The 26,068-nt window shown below is 46.8% G+C and overlaps 1 protein-coding gene across 1 annotated transcript in view; it reads left to right on the top strand.

The window, feature by feature from the left end:
• LOC129386042 (cytosolic endo-beta-N-acetylglucosaminidase-like) overlaps positions 1-26,068 on the top strand; it is a 476,321-nt gene that overhangs the window by 302,065 nt on the left and 148,188 nt on the right. The window contains exons 6-7 of the mRNA XM_055073273.1: positions 10,848-10,956; positions 17,158-17,339. Of these exons, the coding sequence (XP_054929248.1) occupies positions 10,848-10,956; positions 17,158-17,339 (291 nt within the window). The remainder of the gene's footprint in view (positions 1-10,847; positions 10,957-17,157; positions 17,340-26,068) is intronic.

Here is a 26,068-nt window from a genome sequence, read left to right on the forward strand (position 1 = left end):
GTGTACTTATCTGTATCGGACAACCACGTTTCGCCGCCTAACAAATGTAATCGCACAGCGTGGGACGCGCCTGCATGTATCCGAAGTTTCTGGAAAGTTATCGATGCTTCTATCCGCTGTCTGTCGTCAACGAACCTTATGTTATCTGATTTCATCGCGTGACGCGAATGGTGTAGAACTTTGTGGAAGGCACGCGGGTCCGAACGATTAGTCCGGAACATTCGACGTCTGCACTATAAAAGCCGACGCGCATGACCCGCTGATCAGATTTACGGCGATCGCCGACTGTGTTCGCCGCTCTCGTTGTGCTTTAAGTGTAGCCTGTTTTGTGGGCACAGGTTCGCCCAATAAAAGCTAGTTTTTGCCTTTCACAGTTTTGCTACTGTGTTCTTTGACGTCACCACCACGTGACATCTGGTGGAGGTGCTTTTCGTTCATGTACCGGACGCCCCCAACAAGCCGTGATCCAAGCCCGGACCGCAAAGAGAACACCAACGTAGTCCCGGAGCATCGAGCAAGCCGCCGTCTTCAACAGCTGCCCCCGGAGCACGGACTTCTACCTGAGAAGACCAAGAAGATTGTGGACAACGCTACCCCAATGGCAGCCCCAGCGTCCCCCATCGTGCTGCAGCAGCCCAGGGAACCTCCGACGTTCCGTGGATCAACATTCGAGGACCCGGAAACCTGGCTCGAGACGTATGAGAGGGTCGCTACGTTTAACAGTTGGGACAGCGACGACAAGCTGCGGCATGTCTATTTCGCACTGGAAGACGCCGTCAGGACCTGGTTCGAGAATCGAGAAGCCACCTTAACGACGTGGGACCTGTTCCGAAGCGGCTTCTTGCAAACGTTTACAAGCGTCGTGCGAAAAGAGCGAGCCCAAGCACTACTAGAAACCAGAGTGCAGCTGCCAAACGAGACGATCGCGATCTTCACGGAGGAGATGGTCCGTCTTTTCCGGCACGCCGACCCGGAAATGTTAGAAGAGAAAAAAGTCCGCTTCCTGATGCGGGGCGTCAAGCAAGAACTTTTCGCAGGACTTATTCGTAACCCACCGAAGACCGTAGCTGAGTTTTCTGCAGAGGCATCGAAGATCGAGAAAACTCTGGAGATGCGCACCCGGCAATATAACCGCCAGGGTCTCACGCCGCAGTACGCCATCCAAGGACTGGATTCCGGCGACCTTCAGGAGACCATCAGGGCCATTGTGCGCGAAGAACTGCGCAAGGTCCTGCCTTCGTCGCAGCCCCAAGTGGCTTCGATCGCCGACATCGTCAAAGAAGAGGTGCACCGATTGCTTGGAGTTCCCGAGCTGCAACCACAATTACCGCAGCCCCAGCCAGAAGCGATGACATACGCCGCCGTCGCACGCCGTCAAGGTCCCCCTCCACGACCAAGCCAGGGCCGTGCAACGACGCAATTCCGTCGTCCGCCGCCGCCGCCACCAGCACGCCCACCCGTCGCCCAGCGCAGCTACCCGAGGAAGACCGACGTTTGGCGCCCTCCTGACCACCGCCCGCTCTGCTACCACTGTGGGGAAGCGGGTCACGTCTACCGACGATGTCCGTACCGGGAAATGGGACTGCGAGGTTTCGCCGTGAACGCTCCACGCCCGCAGCAAGGTGAACGCCCTCGCGATATCGCCGACTACCTCGTCGCTACTCAGTGGAGCTCTCGACGACCGTCGCGTTCGCCATCACCAGGCCGCTAGCTGTCGCCGCAGCGTCGACCATACACTGGCCCAGCCCGGGGCCGGTCAGCGAGCCCGTATCCGGAAAACTAAAAGCAGCAACCGATGGAGGTGCGGTTGCTGTTCGTCGAACTGACGAAGATCCTCCGCCGCCGACGAAGACGACGAAGCGACCACCTCGACGACATAATAACGACCCGCCGCCGTCCCGACGCAGTCAGGAAGCCAAGACTACACCGACGAAAGACGACTTGACGACGCGACGTTCCAGCTTCAGTTCAACACGACGCAGCCGCGACCCGACGCCAAGACCTAACTGCAACACCGGACAAAGAACCACCGACCTCGACGTGCTTCTCGACGACCACGCAGTTACCGCCTTAGTGGACACAGGCGCTGATTACTCCGTCATGAGTGGACACATCGCCGACCAGTTGAAGAAGGTTAAGGCTGCATGGGAAGGCCCTCAAATTCGCACCGCTGGAGGACACCTGATTACGCCGACTGGAATGTGCACGGCAAGAATAACCATTCATGACCGGACTTACCCTGCCACCTTCGTTATCCTCCAACAGTGTTCACGAGACGTCATTCTCGGTATGGACTTCCTGAACCAACACGGCGCAATCATCGACCTGAAGTCGAAGTCAATAACGCTGTCGGCAGATAAAGCGATACCGCCGGAAAGCCCTCGTAGTCACCACGCCTTGAGTGTGCTCGAAGATCAAGTAAGCATCCCGTCTCGCTCCAGCATTGTTATTTCGGTCGGCACCGAAATACCCGCTGACGTAAAAGGTGTCATCGAAGGCGACCAACGTCTACTGCTAGACCGTGAAATTTGCGTCGCAAGAGGGATCGCTCGACTGCATGGAGGGAAAACTGAAGTGTTGCTGACAAACTTCAGCCAGGAGTTCAAGCACATCAACAAGGGCACGACGATCGCGTACATCGAGGAAATTCTGGAAACCAGTAATGCGTTTGTCCTCTCGGATTCCGCTGCATCTACCTCTACGACCATAATTCCCGAACCAGATTACGACATTAATCCAAGTCTCCCCGTGGTTAAGCAACAGCAGCTCAGAAGTCTGCTCCGACGATACAAAGACTGCTTTTCGATGTCATCGAGGATTCGACAAACACCAGTCGCCAAGCATCGCATAATCACCGAGGAGTACGCTCGACCACTCCGCCAGAGCCCTTACCGAGTTTCGCCGCGAGAACGCGAAGCTATAAGAGAACAAGTCGACGAAATGCTGCGCGACGACATCATCCAGCCGTCGAAAAGCCCGTGGGCATCCCCTGTTGTCCTGGTGAAGAAAAAGGACGGAACCCTACGTTTCTGTGTCGATTATCGTCGTCTGAACAAGATCCCGAAGAAGGACGTATACCCCCTCCGACGGATAGACGACGCATTGGATCGGCTCTGCAACGCTAAATACTTCTCCTCGATGGACCTCAAGTCTGGCTATTGGCAAATAGAAGTCGACGAAAGAGATCGCGAAAAGACGGCCTTCATCACCCCAGACGGCCTCTACGAGTTCAAGATTATGCCATTTGGACTGTGCTCGGCGCCTGCAACGTTCCAGCGTGTGATGGACACGGTTTTAGCTGGATTGAAGTGGCAGACCTGTCTCGTTTACTTGGATGACGTCGTTGTATTCGCCGGAAATTTCGACGATCACCTTAGGCGGCTTGCCACAGTACTAGAGGCCATCAAGTCATCAGGGCTCACTCTGAAACCAGAAAAGTGCCGCTTCGCTTACGATGAGCTTCTGTTCCTAGGCCACGTCATCAGCAAGTCTGGAGTCCGCCCTGACCCGCAGAAGACAGCTGCCATCGCAAAGTTCCCGCAGCCCACGGACAAGAAGGCAGTGCGTAGATTTCTTGGCATGTGTGCCTACTACAGGCGATTTGTCAAGGACTTTTCACGCATCGCTGAGCCGCTGACGCAGCTAACTAAATGTGACGTCGAGTTCAAATGGGAAACGCCGCAGGCCGACGCATTTCAAGAACTAAAACGACGCATGCAGTCGCCGCCCGTGCTTGCGCACTTCGACGAGCACGCCGATACCGAAATCCACACTGACGCCAGTAGCCTAGGCCTCGGTGCCGTCCTAGTCCAGAGAAAAGATGGACATGAACACGTGATAGCTTACGCTAGCCGGTCGTTGTCAAAAGCGGAAGGCAATTATTCTACAACCGAAAAGGAATGCCTCGCCATCGTTTGGGCTACAGCGAAATTTCGCCCTTACCTATATGGCAGGCCATTCAAAGTGGTCAGCGACCATCACGCGTTGTGTTGGCTAGCTAACTTAAAGGACCCTTCAGGACGGCTAGCACGGTGGAGCCTCAGACTACAAGAATACGACATCACTGTAACATACAAGTCTGGACGAAAACACTCAGATGCTGATTGCCTATCACGCGCCCCCATTGACCCGCCGCCGCAAGATGACGAGGATGACGACGCCTTCCTTGGAATAATAAGCGCGGAAGACTTCGCCGAACAGCAACGAGGAGACCCGGAGCTAAAAGCCCTAGTCGAGTATTTGGAAGGGCACACCGACGTTGTCCCTAGGGCATTTAAGCGTGGATTGTCTTCGTTCACGCTACAAAACAACCTGCTCGTGAAGAAGAACTTCTCACCAGTCCGCGCCAGCTACCGTCTTGTTGTACCGTCAGCGCTGCGTCCAGAAATACTGCACGACCTACACGACGATCCAACCGCTGGGCACCTCGGATTCTCCCGGACGCTGTCGAGAATACAGGAAAGGTATTACTGGCCGCGTCTGACCGCCGACGTCGCCCATTACATCAAGACATGCCGAGAGTGTCAGCGACGCAAGACACCACCGACAAGGCCAGCAGGATTGCTACAGCCGATCGAACCTCCTTGCCGACCATTTCAGCAGATTGGGATGGATTTGTTAGGGCCGTTTCCGATGTCAACATCGGGGAATAAGTGGATCGTAGTGGCGACGGACTATCTCACCCGCTTTGCTGAAACTAAAGCTCTACCAAAAGGCAGCGCAGCCGAAGTGGCGAAATTTTTCGTCGAGAACATCCTGCTGCGACATGGTACCCCCAGAAGTCCTCATCACCGACAGAGGAACGGCTTTTACAGCAGAGCTCGTCCAAGCCATTCTGCAATACAGCCAGACAAGCCACAGGAGGACAACTGCCTACCATCCGCAGACGAATGGTCTCACGGAACGCCTGAACAAGACCCTCGCCGGCATGCTAGCAATGTACGTCGACGTCGAGCACAAGGCGTGGGACGCGGTCCTGCCGTATGTAACTTTCGCTTACAACACGGCAGTGCAAGAAACAACACAGATCACGCCGTTTAAGCTGGTTTACGGCAGGAAACCGACGACGACGCTCGACGCCATGCTGCCCCACGTCACTGATGAAGAGAATGTTGACGTCGCTAGCTATCTGCAGCGCGCCGAAGAAGCCCGACAGCTCGCCCGCCTACGGATCAAGAACCAACAAAGGACCGACAGCCGACACTGCAACTTGCGACGACGCTTCGTCGAGTACCAACCCGGTGATCGTGTTTGGGTTTGGACCCCTATACGCCGACGAGGACTGAGCGAGAAGCTTTTGCGCCGCTATTTCGGACCGTACAAGATCATCCGACGTATTGGCGCACTGGACTATGAGGTCGTGCCAGACGGCATTTCGCTATCACAGCGGCGCCGCTCACGACCTGAAATAGTCCACGTTGTGCGACTCAAGCCGTACTACCAGCGTTAATGAACTTTGGGGCTTCGCGCAACTGACCTTTGGACTTTGTTTCTTTTCGTTGTTTTGTTACTTATGTTTAATAAGTGTCCTTTTGTGTTTCGCTCTCTTATATTTGTAGCATCGGGACGATGCTTTTTAAGAGGGGGGTATTGACACGTGTACTTATCTGTATTTGGCAACCACGTTTCGCCGCCTAACAAATGTAATCGCACAGCGTGGGACGCGCCTGCATGTATCCGAAGTTTCTGGAAAGTTATCGATGCTTCTATCCGCTGTCTGTCGTCGCCGAACCTTATGTTATCTGATTTCATCGCGTGACGCGAATGGTGTAGAACTTTGTGGAAGGCACGCGGGTCCGAACGATTAGTCCGGAACATTCGACGTCTGCACTATAAAAGCCGACGCGCATGACCCGCTGATCAGATTTACGACTTTCGCCGACTGTGTTCGCCGCTTTCGTTGTGCTTTAAGTGTAGCCTTTTTTGTGGGCACAGGTTCGCCCAATAAAAGCTAGTTTTTGCCTTTCACAGTTTTGCTACTGTGTTCTTTGACGTCACCACCACGTGACAATATATATATACAGAGAGAGAGAGAGAGAGATGCTACAGCGGTGGCGTAGATGTAGAGCATCCGCCTCGCGTGCAAGAGGACCGTGGTTCGAATACCGGTGCCGCGAAATTTTCCACCGGATAAAAGAAGTCCGCGTGTTGAACAATTGCACGAACAGGGCTGGAGTGCGGCCTGATCCCAGTGACCAGAACCGGTAACGCACTCCCTCACCAAAGCAGGATTGGCCACGTTGGTGCAATACCTGAGAAACCTTCTATATGAATGCAACAATCAAACCCCGGCCCTCAGTGCCAAGCAGCTCTGAAGCAACTGACCACGGCGGCGGTCAGATTTGTCACGCAGCAGATGGTGCTAAGAATCCCTGGATCTGGACAGGCCGCCAATGGAATCTGAACTTAGCCACGTTTAACGCTAGAATGTTATCTAGTGAGGCGAGTCTAGCAGTGCAATTGGAGGAATGAGAGGGCTGCAAATGGGATATAATAGGGCTCAGTGAAGTTAGCAGGACAAATGAAGCATATACAGTGCTGAAAAGCGGGCACGTCCTGTGCTACCGGGGCTTAGCGGAGAGGCGAGAACTAGAAGTCGGATTCCTGATTAATAAGAATATAGCTGGTAACATAAAGGAATCCTATAGCATTAATGAGAGGGTGGCAGGTCTTGTTGTGAGCCTTAATAAGAGGTACAAATTGAATGTCGTACAGTTGTACGCCCCTACATCCAGTCATGATCACCAGCAAGTCGAAAGCTTGTATGCAGACGTGTAATCGGCGATGGGTAAGATCAAAACAAAATACGTGGTACTGACTGATGGGTGACTTCCATGTCAAGGTAGGCGAGAAGCAGGCTGGAGACAAGGCAGTGGGGGAATATAGCATCGGCACTAGCAATAGCAGGGGAGAGTTATTGTAGACTTTGCAGAACAGAATAATATGCGTATAACGAATACCTTCTTCCGCAAGCGGGATAGTCGAACGTGGGTGTGGAGGAGCCCGAATGTGAGGCTAGAAATGAAATAGACCGCATACTCTGCGCTAACCCTGGCATCACACAAGATGTGGACGTGCTCGGCAAGGTGCGCTGCAGTGACCATAGGATGGTAAGAACTCGAATTAGCCTAGACCTGAGGAAGGAACGGAAGAAACTGGTACACAAGAAGCCGATCAATGAGTTAGCAATAAGAGGGAAAATAGAGGAATTCCAGATCAAGCTACAGAACAGGCATTCGGCTTTAACTCAGAAAGAGGATCTTAGTGTTGAAGCAATGAACGACAATCTTGTGGGCATCATTAAGGAGTGTGCAATAGAAGTCGGTGGTAACTCCGTTAAACAGGATACCAGTAAGCTATCACAGGAGGCGAAAGATCTCATCAAGAAACGTCAATGTATGAAAGACTCTAACCCTACAGCTAAAATAGAACTGGCAGAACTTTCGAAGTTAATCAACAAGCGTAAGACAGCTGACATAAGGAAGTATAACATGGACAGAATTGAACATGCTCTTAGGAACGGTGGAAGACTAAAAGCAGTGAAGAAGAAACTAGGAATTGGCAAAAATCAGATGTATGCGTTAAGAGACAAAGCCTGCAATATCATTATTAATAGCTCTCCAGTGCTATTCACAGCGTGCTTACAGGAGGTATTCAGAGACCTGTATTGAGAGGAATTGCGGATAAGAGGTAATGGAGAATACCTTAGTAACTTGAGATTCGCTGGTGATATTGAGTTGCTTAGTAACTCAGGGGACTCAGGCATGCTCACTGACCTGGAGAGGCAAAGCAGAAGGGTGGGTCTAAAAATTGATGTAATGTTTAACAGTCTCGGAAGACAACATCAGTTTACAATAAGTAGCGAGGCACTGGAAGTGGTAAGGGAATACATCTACTTATGACAGGTAGTGACCGCGGATTCGGATCATGAGACTGAAATAATCAGAAAAATAAGAATGTGCTGGGGCGCGTTTGGCAGGAATTCCCAGGTCATGAACAGCAGGTTGCCTTTATCCCTCAAGAGAAAAGTGTATAACAGCTGTGTCTTGCCAGTACTCACGTACGGGGCAGAAACCTGGAGGCTTACGAAAAGGGTTCTGCTTAAATTTAGGTTGACGCAGCGAGCTATGGAAAGAAGAATGATGGGTGTAACGTTAAGGGATAAGAAAAGAGCAGATTGGGTGAGGGAAGAAACGCGAGTTAATGACATCTTAGTTGAAATCAAGAAAAAGAAATGGGCATGGGCATGACATGTAATGAGGAGGGAAGATAACCGATGGTAATTAATGTTTACGGACTAGATTCCAAGGGAAGGGAAGCGTAGCAGGGGGCGGCAGAAAGTTAGATGGGCGGATGTGACTAAGAAGTGTGCAGTGACGACATGGCCACAATTAGTACATGACCGGTGTCTTTGGAGAATTGGAGAAGCATGGGAGAGGCCTTTGCCCTGCAGTGGGCTTCACCAGGCTATATATATATATATATATATATATCATTCCGTATCAGTCGAAAACATTACTTCAAACCCTCCACGTACTGAATCCTACGAAGAGACGACAGCAACAAAATTGGAGACATACACTGACTCAGCTTCTATTTCCAAACATCTCTTTCCCGCGCACAATACCCCATGGAACAACTTACCCGACGTCGTAGTAACCACATCCTATATCTTGTTACCCATACTTCCGAAACGCACCATTAACTGTTGGTGATACACGGTCATGGCATAGAAATTGCTATCGACAATTATCACAACTCCGCATTCCGTTTTTTGTTTTGGTGGTTTGTGACACGCGTGTCTGATTTATTTTAATTACAGTTCTTGCTGTTTTATGTTCTTTTGCCTACTTTTTACGCCATGCCTTTATTGTTCAGAATGTATCGCACCACCATAATGACCTTTCGGTGCATGTAGTTTTCTTGATGAATAAATACAGTTACCGAAGCATCCTACACACGCAACAGAGCTACCCCGAACACAGGGCATTCGTACACATACACTGTTCGCGCTGCGAGCAGTATTTCTTATACCTACTAACCAGTGTTATACCGTCTGTCCCAGTTAAAGTTAGCCAAGCTGTCCAACAACATCAACTACAATAACAACAACAACAGGTTCTGACGACCAGACACCGCAGGCTTCATAATTTTGTCTTCCATCGTTGAACAAAGCGAGAAAAAGGTAAAAGCGGGAGCCAACGTTTCAACAAGTGCACTTGAAAAAGACAAGTTTTTTGTCTCTTTCAAGACAGGAGAAGCCTTGAAAAACACAAGTCCACTTGACAAAACGCTGGCTCCCGCTTTTACCTTGTTCTCGTTCTGGTAATCGTCTTGTAATTCCCCCCTTCCCCCCATCTGCCGCCTTCCCCGTGTACTCCCTATCTTCCATGGTGTTTCTTAAATATCATTTTTTCTTAGCTTGGCTAACGGGAGCTGGGAAACACTATATAGCCATGCTGCTTCGACCAGCAGTGTAAAGCCAGTGGTCATATCTCTGATCAACGTAATTAAACATTAAACCTAGATTATACTAGGACAATGCCAGCAAACTTGAAAGTAGAAAAAATCGAGAAGGAGACATAGACAAAGCGACAGGAAGGTCTATGTCTGCTTCTCGATTTTTTCTACTGTCAAGTTTGCTGGCATTCTCCTAGTATATCCATGTACCAACTAGCCCAATAAGCCACTCTAATTAAACCTAGACTTAATGTGTTTTGATATAGTCAGCTATTAGATAACTCAAAACCACAGACCAGTTAATACAAGGCTGCACTATATTTAATGCTTTTCGGCTAGTGACTTACAATTTTCAGCATAGTGGTTAGCACAGGTACAAAGAACCGGTGTTTTGACAGCCCAACCACCTTTAGCACCCCAAGGGTGTTTTCGGTAAACAATACACTCTAACGTAAATGAACAAGTTATTTGGGTAATGAAAACATCTCCATGAATTCAAATTTTGCAAATATTGGTGTACATGAAGTGCTTTATAGTAATAGAAATACGAGCGCACCTTAGTACTTCTTATGAGTTGTGCATGTGAAAGCATTAACGTCCAAATGAACCTCAACGAGCTGTCCTTCTAACTATGAGTTCCTCGCGGGCAAGCAGGCACGCTGGGGACGCTTGGCCCCCTTGATTGCACAAGGCCTTTCGATCCGTGACGTCGTGCTACCTCCAGAATCTAGTGGAGGCGTTCCGGAGAGACCCACGGTGATTCTGACATCACCGCTTTCTTCACGCCGGGCGCGGCAATTGAAATTTTGGCCAATGTAGCTTGAGGTCATCAAAGGCAGTGCACAAGCCTGCTATCTAGGAGGCGCTTGTTTAACCCAGTGGGTAAGACGCTCGGCTTTTCAGCGTGGGGTCGTAGGTTCAAAACTCACTACCACCAACGCTATTCCTTTCCAACTTATTCTGTTCTTTTTTTTTGTACATAAACTTATTGGTAGCGATTACCGAGCCGAAGTGAGAGCGCAGGCGAGAGCTTGCGCAGTCACGGAACGCGCGGATAACATAGCATTCCGAGAGCGAGGTTGATGTGGCGCCGCGGCGCAACCCTCAATCAACTCCTGGCGCAGGAGCGTTGCAACAGGTGTTCCATTTTGCTCGCTTTCCTCCGTTGAGGCGCTCACGTGATGTGGCGTCGCAGCCAATAAGAATTCAGGTGCTATTTCGCTGCTGCACACACCGGCTTTTCCGCTCAATAGGCCATTTGAGGTTTTCGCGTAAAAAATAAAACCCAATAACCATTCCCGCTTCGGAGCTGCCATTTTATGACGGGTCGTCCGATGGATCATACAATTTTCAGGAACGTCTGCTTACCATTCTCACCTTGTGTCCAGGCTGTGGAATTTTCCGGACCAGCTGTGCAACGAGTGGCGTTTGATGACATTGCCACTAAAGACCGGTTTTTGCCAGGGATTCGGCGAAAAGCTCTACAAGGATGGCAGGGTGAGTCCCGTTGTGGCAGAGGTGAAGAACCAACTGCTGCATCGGCAAGTAAACAGTGGTAGCAGGGTAGCTCTTCATCGCACTAACTTTTGCCAAGAGAGGCAAGCGATAGTCGAATCATGATGACAGCGGTTAGGACATCGACGATTCTGATAGCAGTGATCAACCGCTATCTTTTCATGACTCATCGTACATGCACTCAGAGTAATGGACGGTGCACGCTTGCATTCGAAATAGTGCTCATCGACGCTCGCATAAAATGATCAGACACTTTCACTTTAATTTCTGTACAATTCGGGACTATGTTAACAAACGTTGTTAGAATTATACTGAGCACCGAGCATTTATTACACTGAGCGAAATAACCGTAAGACTCCCCTAAAAAGGACAAGCTTCTTGCTGATTTCGGGAAAAGTTTCTAAACCATATCGAAGGCTACCTATATGCTGCCACCCCCAACAAGTTCAAATCAATGGTTAGTGCTCAAGGTTTCAGCCGCTTCGCAGTGGTGTTCGTCAAAAGATTATTTTATTCCCCCTAAAATTTAACATTCACTAAAGTTACGTAGTAAATATTTACATCAATACCGCATTCACAATCAATGCGTATGGTGCTAGTATGTATCTTACAGAAGCTACTCTATCGTATATTCAAAACATGGCTACGAAGGTTCCGTGTGCCTTAAGGAGGCACATAATTCTCGACAAGTTATTCCATATTGAACTAATCCAGTCAATTTTTGAACTAGAAAAACGGTTACTAACCCGCACATAAAACATCATCTTGGAGTGTCAAAACTAGAAATCGTTCCGCTGGGGAAAAATTGTCGGCGTAATGTTCCACGATTTCATGGGGCACTAATACCAGAGATAAAGTAGTGAACTATCGCAAGTCACTGGGGTACTGTGCAAACGTTTCTCTTTATTTATTGAACATGCGACTAGGTTTGTGCAAGCCCAAGTTTCTCAAGTAATTAATTAAATACACGAGAAGGCGATCAGTGCACTCGCCAACGTAAGATACGGTGCACATACTAAACCTGCGTTTGAACAACTCAAGCTTCTGCCCATAACAGACGTACACTGCACCAAGTTGATAAATCGCTATGGACTTATTGTGAAAAGCAATGACGCATACATTACCGACCTCACCGCTTTCCAAGAAATAACTGTTCAGTTAAACACTTCAAACAGTGACTTATGGTAAATACATAAAACTTCGACTAAGGACGTAAGATGATTCGATTTACACTGCCAAATGATTTAACCGATGAAGTAGTCACATAGGACTGCCCGTAACAATTTTTTAGCGTGTATTGCTGTATTGGAGAAAGCTCTCTGATATTTTCCTACTAATTTTAGTGTACCATAGAACACCTCTTTTTCATGCATACCATCTTTCTTTTTCAGTACATACCATCCGTCAACAAATCGGCTGTTACCTGATCCTCCAGCTGCCTTCCCCCTTTGCATAGCTCCCAAGGCTTTCTTAACTTCTTCCGGCGTTACCTGTGGGATTTCGAATTCCTCTAGACAATTCTCTCTTCCGTTATCATCGTGGGTGCCACTGGTACTGTATAAATCTCTATAGAACTCCTCAGCCACTTGAACTATCTCATCCATATTAGTAATAATATTGCCGGCTTTATCTCTTAACGCATACATCTGATTCTTGCCTAGTCCTAGCTTCTTCTTCACTGCTTTTAAGTTTCCTACGCTGCTGATAGCATGTTCAATTCTATCCATATTGTACATCCCTATGTCAGCTGTCTTACGCTTGTTGATTAACTTCGAAAGTTCTGCAAGTTCTATTCTAGCTGTAGGGTTAGAGTCTTTCATACATTGACGTTTTTTGATCAGATCTTTCGCCTCTTGCGATAGCTTACTGGTATCCTGTCTAACGGAGTTACCACCGACTTCTATTGCACACACCTTAATGATGCCCACAAGATTGTCGTTCATTGCTTCCACACTAAGGTCCTCTTCCTGAGTTAAAGTCGAATACCTGTTCTGTAGCTTGATCTGGAATTCCTCTATTTTCCGTCTTACCGCTAACTCATTGATCGGTTTCTTATGTACCACTTTCTTCCGTTCCCTCCTCATGTCTAGGTTAATTCGAGTTCTTACCATCCTACGGTCACTGCAGCGCACCTTGTTGAGCACGTCCACATATTGTATGATGGCAGGGTTAGCGCAGAGTATGAAGTCTATTTTATTTCTAGTCTCGCCGTTCGGGCTCCTCCACGTCCACTTTCGGCTATCCCGCTTGCGGAAGAAGATATTCATTATCCGCATATTATTCTGTTCCGCAAACTCTACTAATAACTCTCCCCTGCTATTCCTAGTGCCTATGCCATATTCCCCCACTGCCTTGCCTCCAGCCTGCTTCTTGCCTACCGTGGCATTGAAGTCCCCCATCAGTATAGGGTATTTTGTGTTCACTCTACCCATCGCCGATTCCACGTCTTCATAGAAGCTTCCGACTTCCTGGTCATCATTACTGGATGTAGGGACGTAGACCTGTACAACCTTCATTTTGTACGTCTCATTAATTTTCACAAGACCTGCCACCCTCTCGTTAATGCTTTACAATTCCTGTATGTTACTAGCTATATTCTTATTTATCAGGAATCCTACTCCTAGTTCTCGGCTCTCCGCTAAGCCCCGGTAGCACAGGACGTGCCCGCTTTTTAGCACTGTATATGCCTCTTTTGGCCTCCTAACTTCACTGAGCCCTATTATATCCCATTTAGTACCCTCTAATTCCTCCAATAGCCCTGCTAGACTCGCCTCACTAGATAACGTTCTAGCGTTAAACGTTGCCAGGTTTATATTCCAATGGCGGCCTGTCCGGAGACCTGACCTCACTTACCTCCTCCTGTATTACGCCTATAGAGTGGCTTTGGTTAAAAATGTGATGAGACAGTTTGTTTCTGCAAAAGTTTCATTGGAGCATTCTTGTTTTTTTAAACTCATTTTGTACTTTGTAATCATGTACTCATATTTTATTGTGCCATGTAAACTAATCATGTGGCATGGTGATAATTGTACACCCCAGATGTGCCTCTCAAACCCGTATGTGTGCATACACGTATACGTACTATAAATGCGTATGATGTGCGTATCGGTGTATGTATACACATTTCTTCGGTGTTATAATACATAAAAACGTATTTCTTTCTTTTTTCTTCTTTTTTTCCCGCTATTGAACAGTTTGTATGCTGGCGGTCACGCTCTGCCAGTCAAGCCCAATGTGGCTTTGGTGAGCCTGATAAATCTATTACGTCTATAGAAATAATAAAACAGTTTATTATTATTTATTATACCTGGCGACACGCATGAACAAGTACAGAGTATCTTGGACATCTTCAAAAGAGTCGCCATTGAAACTTTTTGGAACCTTAGGATTGTCCAGCGTGGCCTGCGATGGAGTTAGTGGCATGGGGGGAGTAGATAGTCGCGTTGCTGCAGTGGGCTGAACTCGGGCGTCAGGCCTACCAGGCGGCGACTGTATCAGTGAACAGGGGTTTAGACGGGCGATGGAAGATTCTGCGTTGGATGTGTGGCTCCGCAAAGGGGCGCCAAGCATGAGGCAGTCCTAGCCAGCACATCCACCAGTGTCACAACCTACTAGGAGACGAGAAAGCCTGTGTACAGAAGGGATAAAAGCACTTGATCAGAAGAGTAAATGCGACATTGTTGTCTGTTTTCGTACCTGCGCGCTGCTTCACAGTCGTTTTCATGGCCTGGCACATAGACGCGGCGACGTTATAGAATGTGGCAATATGAGGTGTGTGCTGTTTATATGGGAAATGTCAAATGCCCGGTTCGTTGTAGGCACATGCGAGTGCTTCCTAGGGCAGGCGCAGTTCTGTTGCTCATTGAAGGTTTCCATAAATCATCAGTTGCTAGTGAACGTTTGTCTTGTCCACATGGCCTCTCTTTCTCCGGCAATTTTACCCCTCGCAAGTACGATCAAAAGCACGCCTCGTCAAAGAATTCTCAGTGCCTGTGCGGTTGTCCTCACTCTGCAAAAAAAAAACGCAAACGCGCCGAAAAAGCCAACGGATGTTTGTGCAATCAAACACACGCGACCGTACATCTCCTGCACGGAGCTTGCCGTTTATTCGATTCTGCTGGCGTGTGATAAGGTGCACGTTGGCCAGACAGGTAGATGTCTGAACACAAGGATCACAGAGCATAACTACCACTGCTCTAGAAAGATGCTGGTCACTTTGCCTTTCATTGTAGGGATTGCGGCTGCGTGCCGAAGCAGAGAGATATCAAAGTGGTCTGCAAGGAAATGTATAAGCTGGCACGGGAAATTACAGAAGCACCCGAGATTTAAAATCAGCATGAAAAGTGCATCAGTTTCTCCTCGGTCGCTTTATGTGACAAAGAAAAAAGGTTTTTACAGCAAATCCGCACATGGCTAGCCAATTCGCCCGTGCGTCCATCTTTTGGTCGCCTGTACGCCGCAACATCCTCCGGCGCAACCCGATGCGCATAGGGGGCAAATAAGGAGAGGCACACGATTAATAGTTTCGACGACGATAGTGACGTCCTTGCTCTCCAGCGCAGCAGTTTCTCTCCGGCTCCGCAATGGGCAGGCCATGCGTCATACGTAGTCCTGGGGAGCAGGCAGCTTTCGATCAGCAATGCCGCCACCAGAACCGGGAACGAGCTCGTCTACGCCATGCCGATGCTGCAGCTCGGCCACTGAAACAGGCTCGTGCAGCCGAGTGCAAGCAGCAACTGCGTACGGAGGATCCAGCAGCCTATGAAGCCCTGCTTTAATAAGCCGTCGGGATTAACCCAGTGATAAACTCCGGGGTCGCATGTCTCAGCTTCGCTGGTTAACCATCTGTACCGACTGCTTGGGCGGTGATTTTAATGTAATTGCACGCGGCAGTGTCCCATGGTTTCGCATAGCACGGTTTTGCTTGCTTTAGAAAAGGACACAGACGCTGCTCGGCGCCGTCAGCAACTACCGCATCTGTAATTGCACCAGAAGACAACACACAAATGCTGCTCGGTGCTGCAGCACCAGCGAACGAATTGACATTCATGCTGCGTCTCACTTGATCGCGAACAAAGAGACGAGAACAAAGCGCATACGAAGCCACCAGCACTCGGCGCACTTCGTAGACTTCGCAGATTGCTTTGAAGACGAGGCCCGTGCCACGGCGCACTTTGTCCACATCGCCGATCGCTTTCAAGGTATGGGCGCTCACGCGGGGTACGCAGCAGCCACCGGTAGTGGCCGGATAAGCCTCAGTTGGCTGAGCATGAAGGTCAGAGTTACGGAACCAAGCTTTTTCTGTTTGTACCTGGAGTAGTAGAGCTATCGCTCTAATAAGAACACGCCACTTACTGTAAATGTTTACTTATTTTGCGCGTTTTTTCCTTCCGCTTCTGTGGAAATGCGAAACCGTCGCACGTGGAAGTTGCGTCGATTTAGTGTCTTTTCCGACCAACCAAATAACGGTCAAACGCTGCGGGACTACTTGGCACGGTAACACATGTGCAGCAGCCGCGCTGCTCTATCTTTGCCTTCATAACCGCAGAGAGTTGTGCGCTTGTATACAAGTTTATACGGTCGATAAAACTTATATCTTCACTTCGTATAGCTGTCCATGAATTCGCTATCGAAATTGATGATTCGCCGTTCGGGCGAAACTACGACTTTTTCAATAGGGAACTGAAAAAAAGTCCGTCTCCGCCTTTATTGTTTTCTAGAAACCAGAAGCTTAAAAACCAGCGCGGGTCATTCACATGACCTCCGTTATATGAGGTGACGACCGGGGCGCGCTGAACATCTCAGGGCCCATGCTCTGAGCCTTCCGTCATGTCCGTTAACCACTAGGTGCTCGTGTCATCCGCTTAGGTGCTATATAAAGCCTGCTACTAGAAAGTTTACAAATACCAGCCTCGTGGCTTTGCCGAAAGTTTATTATTGCAGATTATTTTTTAAACAAAATTTGCCAAAGTGAGAATTTTAACTCCGTGTGTTGGAAGTTATACCATATCGCCCGTAGTTTGTCAATGACGTTTCTGATAGCCTAGAATGACAGAAAGCTGAGATGCAAAAAGGAGGTGAGGCGTGCAGACAGGACACAAGAGTAGAGAAGTGGATAGCCTGCGTGTTCCCTTGCTTAAACAACGAAGGCCTGCAGTTTACAAGAAAACCACGGGTACACAGATTGCGTCGAGCATCCCGTGGTACAACCTGGCCAAGCAGCAGCTCCAACCACGTGATCAAGGCATGGGTCTTTGCCTGGGCTGCGGCTCGGCTACCGTGGACACGACGACCGCGTACAACGGCGGGGGCTGCCTGCGCCTGCAGTTCGAGCCCAAGGAGGCGGGTGCTAGGCCTTATTTCAGGTCAGGACGACGCCAGTCCTTTCAGTGCCGTAGCTACTGATCCGCTGCGTAAATATCGGATCTCTTGGAGGGAGACGCACCGCACACGCTCACTAACTCACACGAAATTCAAACGGCCATAGCACCATGAAAACAATTGGACCTGAAAACAAGGAGCCTACAGAAAACGTCCCGTGCCCGCTGTGTACTCTGCAATACACGTTTACTTCATAACTGAGACGACTCTGGAAAAGCACAATGCCTTTAAATGTTTATGTTCGCGGAGAAATTTACTAAAGATACTTAACAAAGAGAGAGAGAGGAAGAGATATTTCACGTTGCTACTTGACACGTTTCCTCTCCACTGCATTGCAAAGTCATTCCTATTTCTCTCCCAGAAAACACGGAGAAGGCTGGATATCGTAATTCAAGACGATGACCAAAACGGGAACAATAACCGACCTAATCAGCCATTTCAAACGCCTTCACCCGAGTAATAAATTTACTGCTCCCCACGCTCTTAGTGAAATCCACTTCTAGGGACCGTCAGTCACCTTGCCTTGCCTCCCCGTGGGGGTCATTGCCCCCTGTTCTTTCTTGGAACCGAGGTGTCTGCTCGACTGGGGCGGTACCACTGCCACTTTGCAAACCTGCTTTTATTCTTGAATAAAGCCAGTCGACTCAATAAGTAAGTTAATAAGTTACTTCAATAAGTAAGTCGACTCTCCGTTCTTCACCTGTCAAAACGTGTATTCCTTGCCTCCGCTAAACCGAGCTCCCAACGAGTACATTGACGTTTTTTTTTTTCGAACACTAGCCATGGACGATGCTACTCCTACTCTTGTTGAGGGAGACGACGCCACAATTACGTCTCCTGTCATCGCCGCAGAGCTTCAGCTTCCCAGCTTTTTGCCCGAAAATCCCCCAGTTTCATTTATGCAATAGAGGCTGGTTTTAAACTCCGGCGCATTACTTCACCGACACCAAAGTACTTGCACGTCGTAGCGGGACTATTTATTTATTTATTTACATATAAATATGCCAGTTAATATTGTGTGTTATAAATATAATACACAACTTTACAAGAAGTGAGTGTACAAATTCTCGCGGAATTTTTCGCGGCTAGTGATGGAGACTATCAGGAAGATCACTATAGAGTGCAATAGCTTGTGGCAACGCTGAGGAATTAAATGCTTTAGTTCTACCAAACATTCGCTTGAGGCTGAGACGATTATGAAGACGCCTAAAACTACGTAGTGAGGTAACAAGGGGCAATTTATGCTGTGTTGTGCCGTGAACGTATTTGTGCATCAGACATAATAGTACGATTACTCTACAGGTATTTATTTATTTATTTATTTATTTCAGAATACTGCCGGCTTCCATTTGGAAGCCCAGGCAGGAGTGGTACAAACATCACGTGATTTCAAACTTTTTCCTCAAGGGGGAAAAAAAAGTAAAAAAACAGCCTAATAGGCAAAGTAAACACATGCAAATACACAAAAGAAATACGATGATGCCGTCACATTGCTGCCAATAGGAAAGGCGTAATAAATGAGTCATCAGAATATGTAACAAGCAAAGGTACAGTGAATGCGTGACATTACAAGCATACATACATAATGCTAGAAGGGATAAGTATGCTTTAATTCGAGGGACACTAGAGTACCGGTCGTAGTTGGGTGAAATTAATCTGGCGTCTCTGTTTTGTACTGCTTGTAACATTAAAATTAGCTAATCTTGATGAGGTGACCAGATTGACGAAGCAAATTAAAGCTGCGCAGGGACTAAGGTTACATACGCTAACTTGCGTGTGCTAGCAGGTGAGTGACGTAGGTTTCCACGTAAAAAAACCTAGTGTTTGTGATGCCTTAGCGTATATGCTAATGATGTGGGTTTTACATGAAAGATTAGGTGCCAGATTTAAGCCCAAGTACTTATATGACTGCGCCCAAGCCACTGGAGAGTTGTTTATTAGGTAGGAAATGTTTGAATTTAATAATCTACGAGCAAATGATACTTCGCACTTTGACAAGTTGAGTGTCATTAGCCAATTTAGACACAAGGAATGCATTTAGTTCAGATTATTTCTAAGGCAGATGTGGTCATAAGGACATTTAATAGCTCTATACATAATACAATCGTCGGCAAAGAGTGGCATGCAAGAGGAAATGTTAGAGGGTAAGTTATTATTGTAAATTAGAAAAAGCAGAGTACCCAAAACACTACCTTGTGGCCAGAATTCACATCAGAAACAGAGGAAGAATAAGAATATGCTACTGTTACCTGCCTACGAAATGTCATTTGAAGCCAAGATAGCGTTTGTGAGTCAAGTCCAAGAGCATATAATTTTGAAATGAGCCGAGAGTGAGCAACACGATCGAATGCTTTAGAGTAGTCTGGAAAGGTGCAAACAGTTTGAAGGTTGTCATCCATGTTAAAATGCAAGCCGGATGCGACTTCGAATAGCTGCGTGAACGAGAAGAAAGGGGTTTAACCGAGGGGCCTGATTCTTATTAATCATATGAGGAAAACATAGGGGAAGTTCCTTGTACTTAATAATTAAATTAAAGAAATGATAAACTAATGACAATGAAAGTGGATAAAAAGCCAACTTGCCGCAGGTGGGGAAAGATCCCACGTTTTTGCATTATGCGTGCGTTATTCATATAGCTGTGTGTCGTACGAAAATGATTTCCTGAGCCAATGCTTATTATTATAGAAGTTGTTAGACTTGAGGTAGTAAAAATATTAGATTCAAATATGTGTTCGAGCAATTTGCAAAAGATCCAGGTTAGCGAGATAGGGCGGTAATTTTCCGACGAATTCTTGTTACCGCTTTTGAACACGGCAACAAATTTGCCAACCTTGCAGTCGTTCCGAAGCAGTACTAACGATAACCATTGCGTGAAAATGATACATAGGATATGGCTAGACATGGACACGGTATTTTTTTAGTCTCTTGGAATTTATGTTATCTATGCTTGTGCAAGATGATACTTTAAATATTTGAGATTAGTTTTGCTATCCTTTCTGCTGTAATGGTGATTGGCACCATTAACAGAAAATCGATATCGCAAACAATGGGCCCTCGGGAACGATCTTCAATGGCGAATACTGATGCAAAGAACGTGTTAAACTCATGTCATAGTGACCGCACACAAAGACGGGGACAGCGAAAGAGAACATAAAAACGACACGGGCGGCAACATACTGCCCATTCCATTTTTGTGTTTTCTTCCGCTGTCCCCGTCATAATTTGCGTCCACTATAATTTGCAGTAAACACCCTCTAGGGCAAACTGAAGTTCTGTTGAATGCAGGTTGTTGAACTTTAATGCAGATTGTTGATCGGACATCAATCTCCGTTCATCTTTAAAGGGCTACTAAAGGTTAATATTAAGTCAAGGTAAAGTGATTGAGCAAGTCTCTAGAACGTCTAAGGCGTCAATATAATAGCGAACAGAGCTTTAGTAACCGAGAAATCGAGGTAAATGCATGACACGATTTGAGACTCCCCAGGGACATTCATGTACTAGCCGGCTGACGAAGGCACTCCTCATCACAATTTATGTCACTAGTACTCAACTACTCCTATTAAAAAGATGATTTCATTAGATTATAAGACGGAAGAAAATGCTACTTGTCTGCTTCTATTCGATTCGAAGGAAAAATAAAATTTTGACGTTACCCCTGAGTAGTATGGGTGGTCAAAAGTTTCATTTTCACTCGACTTTACGCGCTCGATTCTGCGCCCCTCGCGCTTTGGAGTTTCAGTTGTTTCGTTCACGCGTCGCGCTGCGCTGGTTCTGCTGGCTACTTGCATTTGGAACAAGCAGCGAGAATGCCACATCCATGTGATGTCGTGGGATGCCCGAACGGCCCGCGGAACTTGGCCAAGGCCAAGGCCAGTTTCAGCGCCCACTCCAGCGTTACTCATCACTGTGTGCCAAGGAGAGAACCTCTCCGTTCGAAGTGGTTAAGTGTCGTAGGTCTGCTACAGCGCGTTGGCAAAGAGCCGAAAAATCTCATAGTGTGCTCACTGCACTTTCGTCCAGAGGATTACGAATTCAACGCCCGCTCACGGAGGCCATGTGGAGTGCCTTTTGAAGCAATGCTTTCCCGTAGTGCTGTTAAGTCGGTCTTGCCTGCATTCTCCAAAGCGCATGACGAAGACTTGGTGGTGAGTGCGGCATTTGGTTTTCTCGAAGGAAAAGCTACGAATGTCCGAATATGTGCAGCCATGGCATACAGTTGCTTTCATTTTCAGGCTGAACATAGCAAATCGGAAACCAGCGCTTCGACAGCCAGCTGCAACAAAAGCGACGCGCTGGTACGCAAAATGAGCGAAAACTGGCTATTACTGGCGCTCTCGCTCGATAACTGCACTGGCAGAAGTCACTGCACAAATTTGGCGCACCTGACGCCCGCTTCACAAGTTGTTCGCTATTTTCTAGGCGACTCCTGACGCGGGAACGGATGCAAGCCTCTCGTCGAGCACTGCCGAAAAACGTTGCGGTAGTATTAGAAATACGAAATCTGCACAAGTTCGCCTGCTCGGCACGAGCATTGGCGAGTTCGCTTGTAGTTGTGTTCGCACTTTCCGAACTGGGCTTATCCGGTTATGATACAGGATACCTTTATCTGCATTTCTCCTTGTTCGTATGAACAGAGCCACACTGAATTCACGAAATGCAGTCTTGTTTTTTTGTTGAGGAGAGGAGTATCGCAAGGGCAGTAAAACTGTGATGTCATTGTGATTGCTCAGGTTAATGCAGTGTATTTTATAGCTGTTATATTACTAATTCATAGCTGTTATTTATTGTCATGAGCACCTACATTTAAGGAATGTTCATTTTTATCACAAGTGTCGCATTTACATTAACAGTAATATTTAAAACAATTATCACCTACAACGGTCAGTTGAATAGCTTTCTGCAACGCATCTTTTATTGCAGGAGTTCAAGTTAACACAACAATGAAGCAAACAAAGGAAAAGGGAACGCAGGTTTGTAGGAGAGGGAAGCCCGTGGCATCAACTCCTGCGAAGAGTTATAGGGCTCGAAGAGCTGAAGGAGCCAAGCGGCGGCTACAAACATCTAGAGAGGAGGCCAGCTTTCTTGTCTCGCCCGACGCATCACCGATAACTTAGAAAGCTGACAGGCATGACATATGAGCCAGGCAACTCAACTTATACCTTAGATGCAACATTTGCTGATGAGTGAGCAGGATTCATATTTTACAACATAGGAATCCATGCTCAAAACTAGTGACATGCAATGATAAAGAGATGGAGTAGCAACTCCCGACACCAACTCCATTTCTTAGAGCCATTCCCCTTTACGAGATTAGCCCCTTTGCAAAAACGAGCTCAAATGCCATAAGTCTGAAGCTCGACCTTGGCCAGTGTTTTGGCCACTTTAATCAACACAAATTAGAGAGTAAGCTTCAATGTTACCATAGAATTTATAAGAAAAAGCCCACAATCAGGATGAAACTTTCACAAAATTATTTCTAGCACTTTCTATCATGAATGTCACTCCAAGAACTGTTTCCCGAGGTAATTGGTCTAACATAATTAATGGAACAACACCTCCCAGATATAGTGAAGCAATTTATTAATCATGGAATAAACAGTGTGCATTGTCAAATGCATATATTTGTGAAACCTGACAGTGAGCACTTCCTTTTCCAATAGTGACGAAGATGAGACGCATGCTAATCGGAAACACTACTTATTTGTCCATAGCACCTGCCTGGTCACCCTTCTGAGTCGGTGCCGCACTTGTTTGCCAGCTTCGTGCACAGTGAAGCTGTTTAGACTGGCGCACGCATTACAGCAGAAAATAAATGTCCACTCACACATGTGCATACGTGGTCCAGCCAGAAACTTGTCGGAACCAAGCCGAGGGGCAACATCGACCTGGCAACGGCTTTTCTTTTTTCCGGCTAAAGTCCTACTAGTGCTCTCAGGATGATGCGGCTGATGGGTGCGCAAGTCATGAGCGACCAGGCTTCCTTCAATTACCAGAAAGCATAACTTCTTCCTGCGGTCACCACGGTAAATGCACAGCTTCCACTTTTCACAATACCAACCTGCAGTACTTCTGGCACCATTCAAATATGCTACAAAAAGCACATTATTTTGAACCTCAGGATTAGTTCTGTGCTTATTTTCACCAATGTGAACACACATTCTTATGATGTTGTGCAATTCATTGCATCAGTAATGAAAGCACAGTAAACTGGATTCCTATTTTCATTTTATTCAAAACCATTAAATGGGTGAAATTATAGGCCAAACGAACCAAAATTAAATTCTGGCCTTTTTTTGCTGCCAGGGATAACTGAAAAAAAGTGTAAGTGTTGGTTGCTGCAAGAAAGTATTTCCTTCAGTCATAGGATATGTTTTTATCATAAGGCTATTCGGTGAAAACAGGTCCGGGCAGACGAGTATAGCCGACAAATGTCTCTTAATAACATGAAAAATTGAACATGTTTGTCCTGCATAATTGAAAATATAACTGCGCGACTTGGCACAAGGACAGAAATCAACGAGTAGGCCAGGACAGGCACTGCCTTTCTGATGGGTCTGTGTATTATACACATACTACGCATGTGCACGCTGTATGCTAGAAAGTAAGATTGAGGAAGTACAGCATAGCTAGAACATCAATGAAAACATGACAAGCTTATGTTTCTCACAGACGGAAAGAGTATCTTGCAAGTATGACAAGGTATACTGACACCCTACATGCATCTAGTTTCCTGCCTTAAAAAGGTATAGAACAGCATGTAGGAGTGCAACTATTTACCTGCCGTCTTACATAAACACTATCTTTCCAAAGCAACAAACAAGAAATTGTAAACGTGTTGCCAGGCAGCAGACGCATTACGTTTAAATGACCATCTGCATGAGCACAATAACAATGTGCACAATGATGAACTAGGCTTTTTAGCGAGTCATTGTCATGCCTTGTTGAAGGCCTTGTTTGAAGAAGCCCAGATAGTGTGGGAAGGCACACTGTCAATGAGCCTATCTGAGTCAACCTATCTCATTATTACTGAAATAAATGCTGTCTTTGATGATCATGGGCATGCTGTGCATGCAATAGCAAGTAATTTTTTCACTGGTGCTTAATTAATCTGTGCTGCACTTCATTATTCTTTTGCTTGCAGTGTACAATGCATCTACACTGCCTCGTTTGTAATAAAACGTCTCAATGTAATGTCAGTGGCTGACCTTCTCTGCTTGTGAACTTATGGTAATGTGCAGCAGAAACAATGAGGACAACGAAGTGTGCGGAACGAGCCCTGAACTAACTACATTTAATTAACAGGAAACGCCTGTAGGTATACAAACCAAAAGTAAGTAAACCCAGCTATTACACAAGATGAACAAAGAAGGATAGAAACCGCAAGGATAACAAAGAATTAAAAATATAACTAATTCATGTGTGGACACCAGGTCCATCAAATTGTGAGAGACTAGTTGAAAATCGCATTCTCAAAAACTATGCGCCTGAGTAGCCCCTGTGCAACAAAGTTACTTCAGATTGTAAAACTGCTATTGATGCCTGGCTGACACACGTGATTCCTCTTTATGTTGTATGGCTCTGCCAGCTTCGTGGGCCCTCTGATTTGCGTGCTGCAAAGTCGCATCAGCATCGCTAAAAATTGGTGTGCGAACAGGTAGAGGCATAGCACATACAAAAAAGAGGGATTGCGTGCATCAGCCAGATATCAGTGTCACATTTAGAAAGCAAGTAACCTTGCATAGTTTTTGACAACCAATGATTTTGAACTAGTGTGTCACTTCTTAATGTACCTGATAAGTTTTGTTACATTTATAAGTCTGTGCTATCAAGTTTTGTTTCTCTTTCTACTGTTGTCATCGTCGTATCATAGCTGGGTTCGTGTATTTTTTTTTTCTAAGAAAGCAAGCAATTACTGCGAATAAAGTGCAGTTGAAGTTGAGCACTCATCCTGTGGGGTTCTTTGTCCTCGTCATTCGTCCTGCCCGTTACCGTGAATGCAACCAACTCAACCAATTTTTCATTCTTTGAAGCAACTATTTATGTCCTCGTCCAAAGTCACATTTTCAATCAGCGTGAAGCACATTCATTAGGACGTCCTTGCTAACTAGTTCGTTCGTACATGAAGAAAGGTTAAAACGTGCGTGAGAAAACGAGGACAAGCGGAAGGAACACACGTCTGCACTCGTGGTGTAGTGTGTGTTCTTTACACTTGTATTTGTTTTTTCGCGCAGTTTTACCCTTCCCACACTCATTAACAGGGTGAATTCCTTTAGCAAAGCTCTCTGTCCCCTGTACCCCTTTTGCGCTTCAACTGTACTCGTGAATTCCTTACAGGTCTGGAATGAGGATCAGGAAACTTTGATAATAGAGTTCAGCAATACCAGCCTGCAGCTTTGTGGTAACGGGCGATGCGATTCCCCTGGCCACTGCGCCAAGTTCCTCTCACACTCCTTCCTGTGCCCTGAAAAGAGAAAAATCATAAACACCGAGCAAGTTCAAGTGAAGGAGGCAAGCCAAGCAAGAAGCACTTCAGATGCACTCATGATAGGTCTTAATCTGCAAGCAATGTTCACCCCATCCAACTAGAATATGGCATGCAACGTTGGCATGCAATCCGAGCTTTTCAGTGGCTCATCGCAGTAAAGAGGTGGTCATTCTTTTGAGATTTCTAAACTGGTTTTTGCTACGATTATATTTTTGACGCTGTATATCA

This window comes from Dermacentor andersoni, chromosome 7 (genome assembly GCF_023375885.2).
Source record: "Dermacentor andersoni chromosome 7, qqDerAnde1_hic_scaffold, whole genome shotgun sequence".
Lineage (NCBI taxonomy): Eukaryota > Metazoa > Arthropoda > Arachnida > Ixodida > Ixodidae > Dermacentor > Dermacentor andersoni.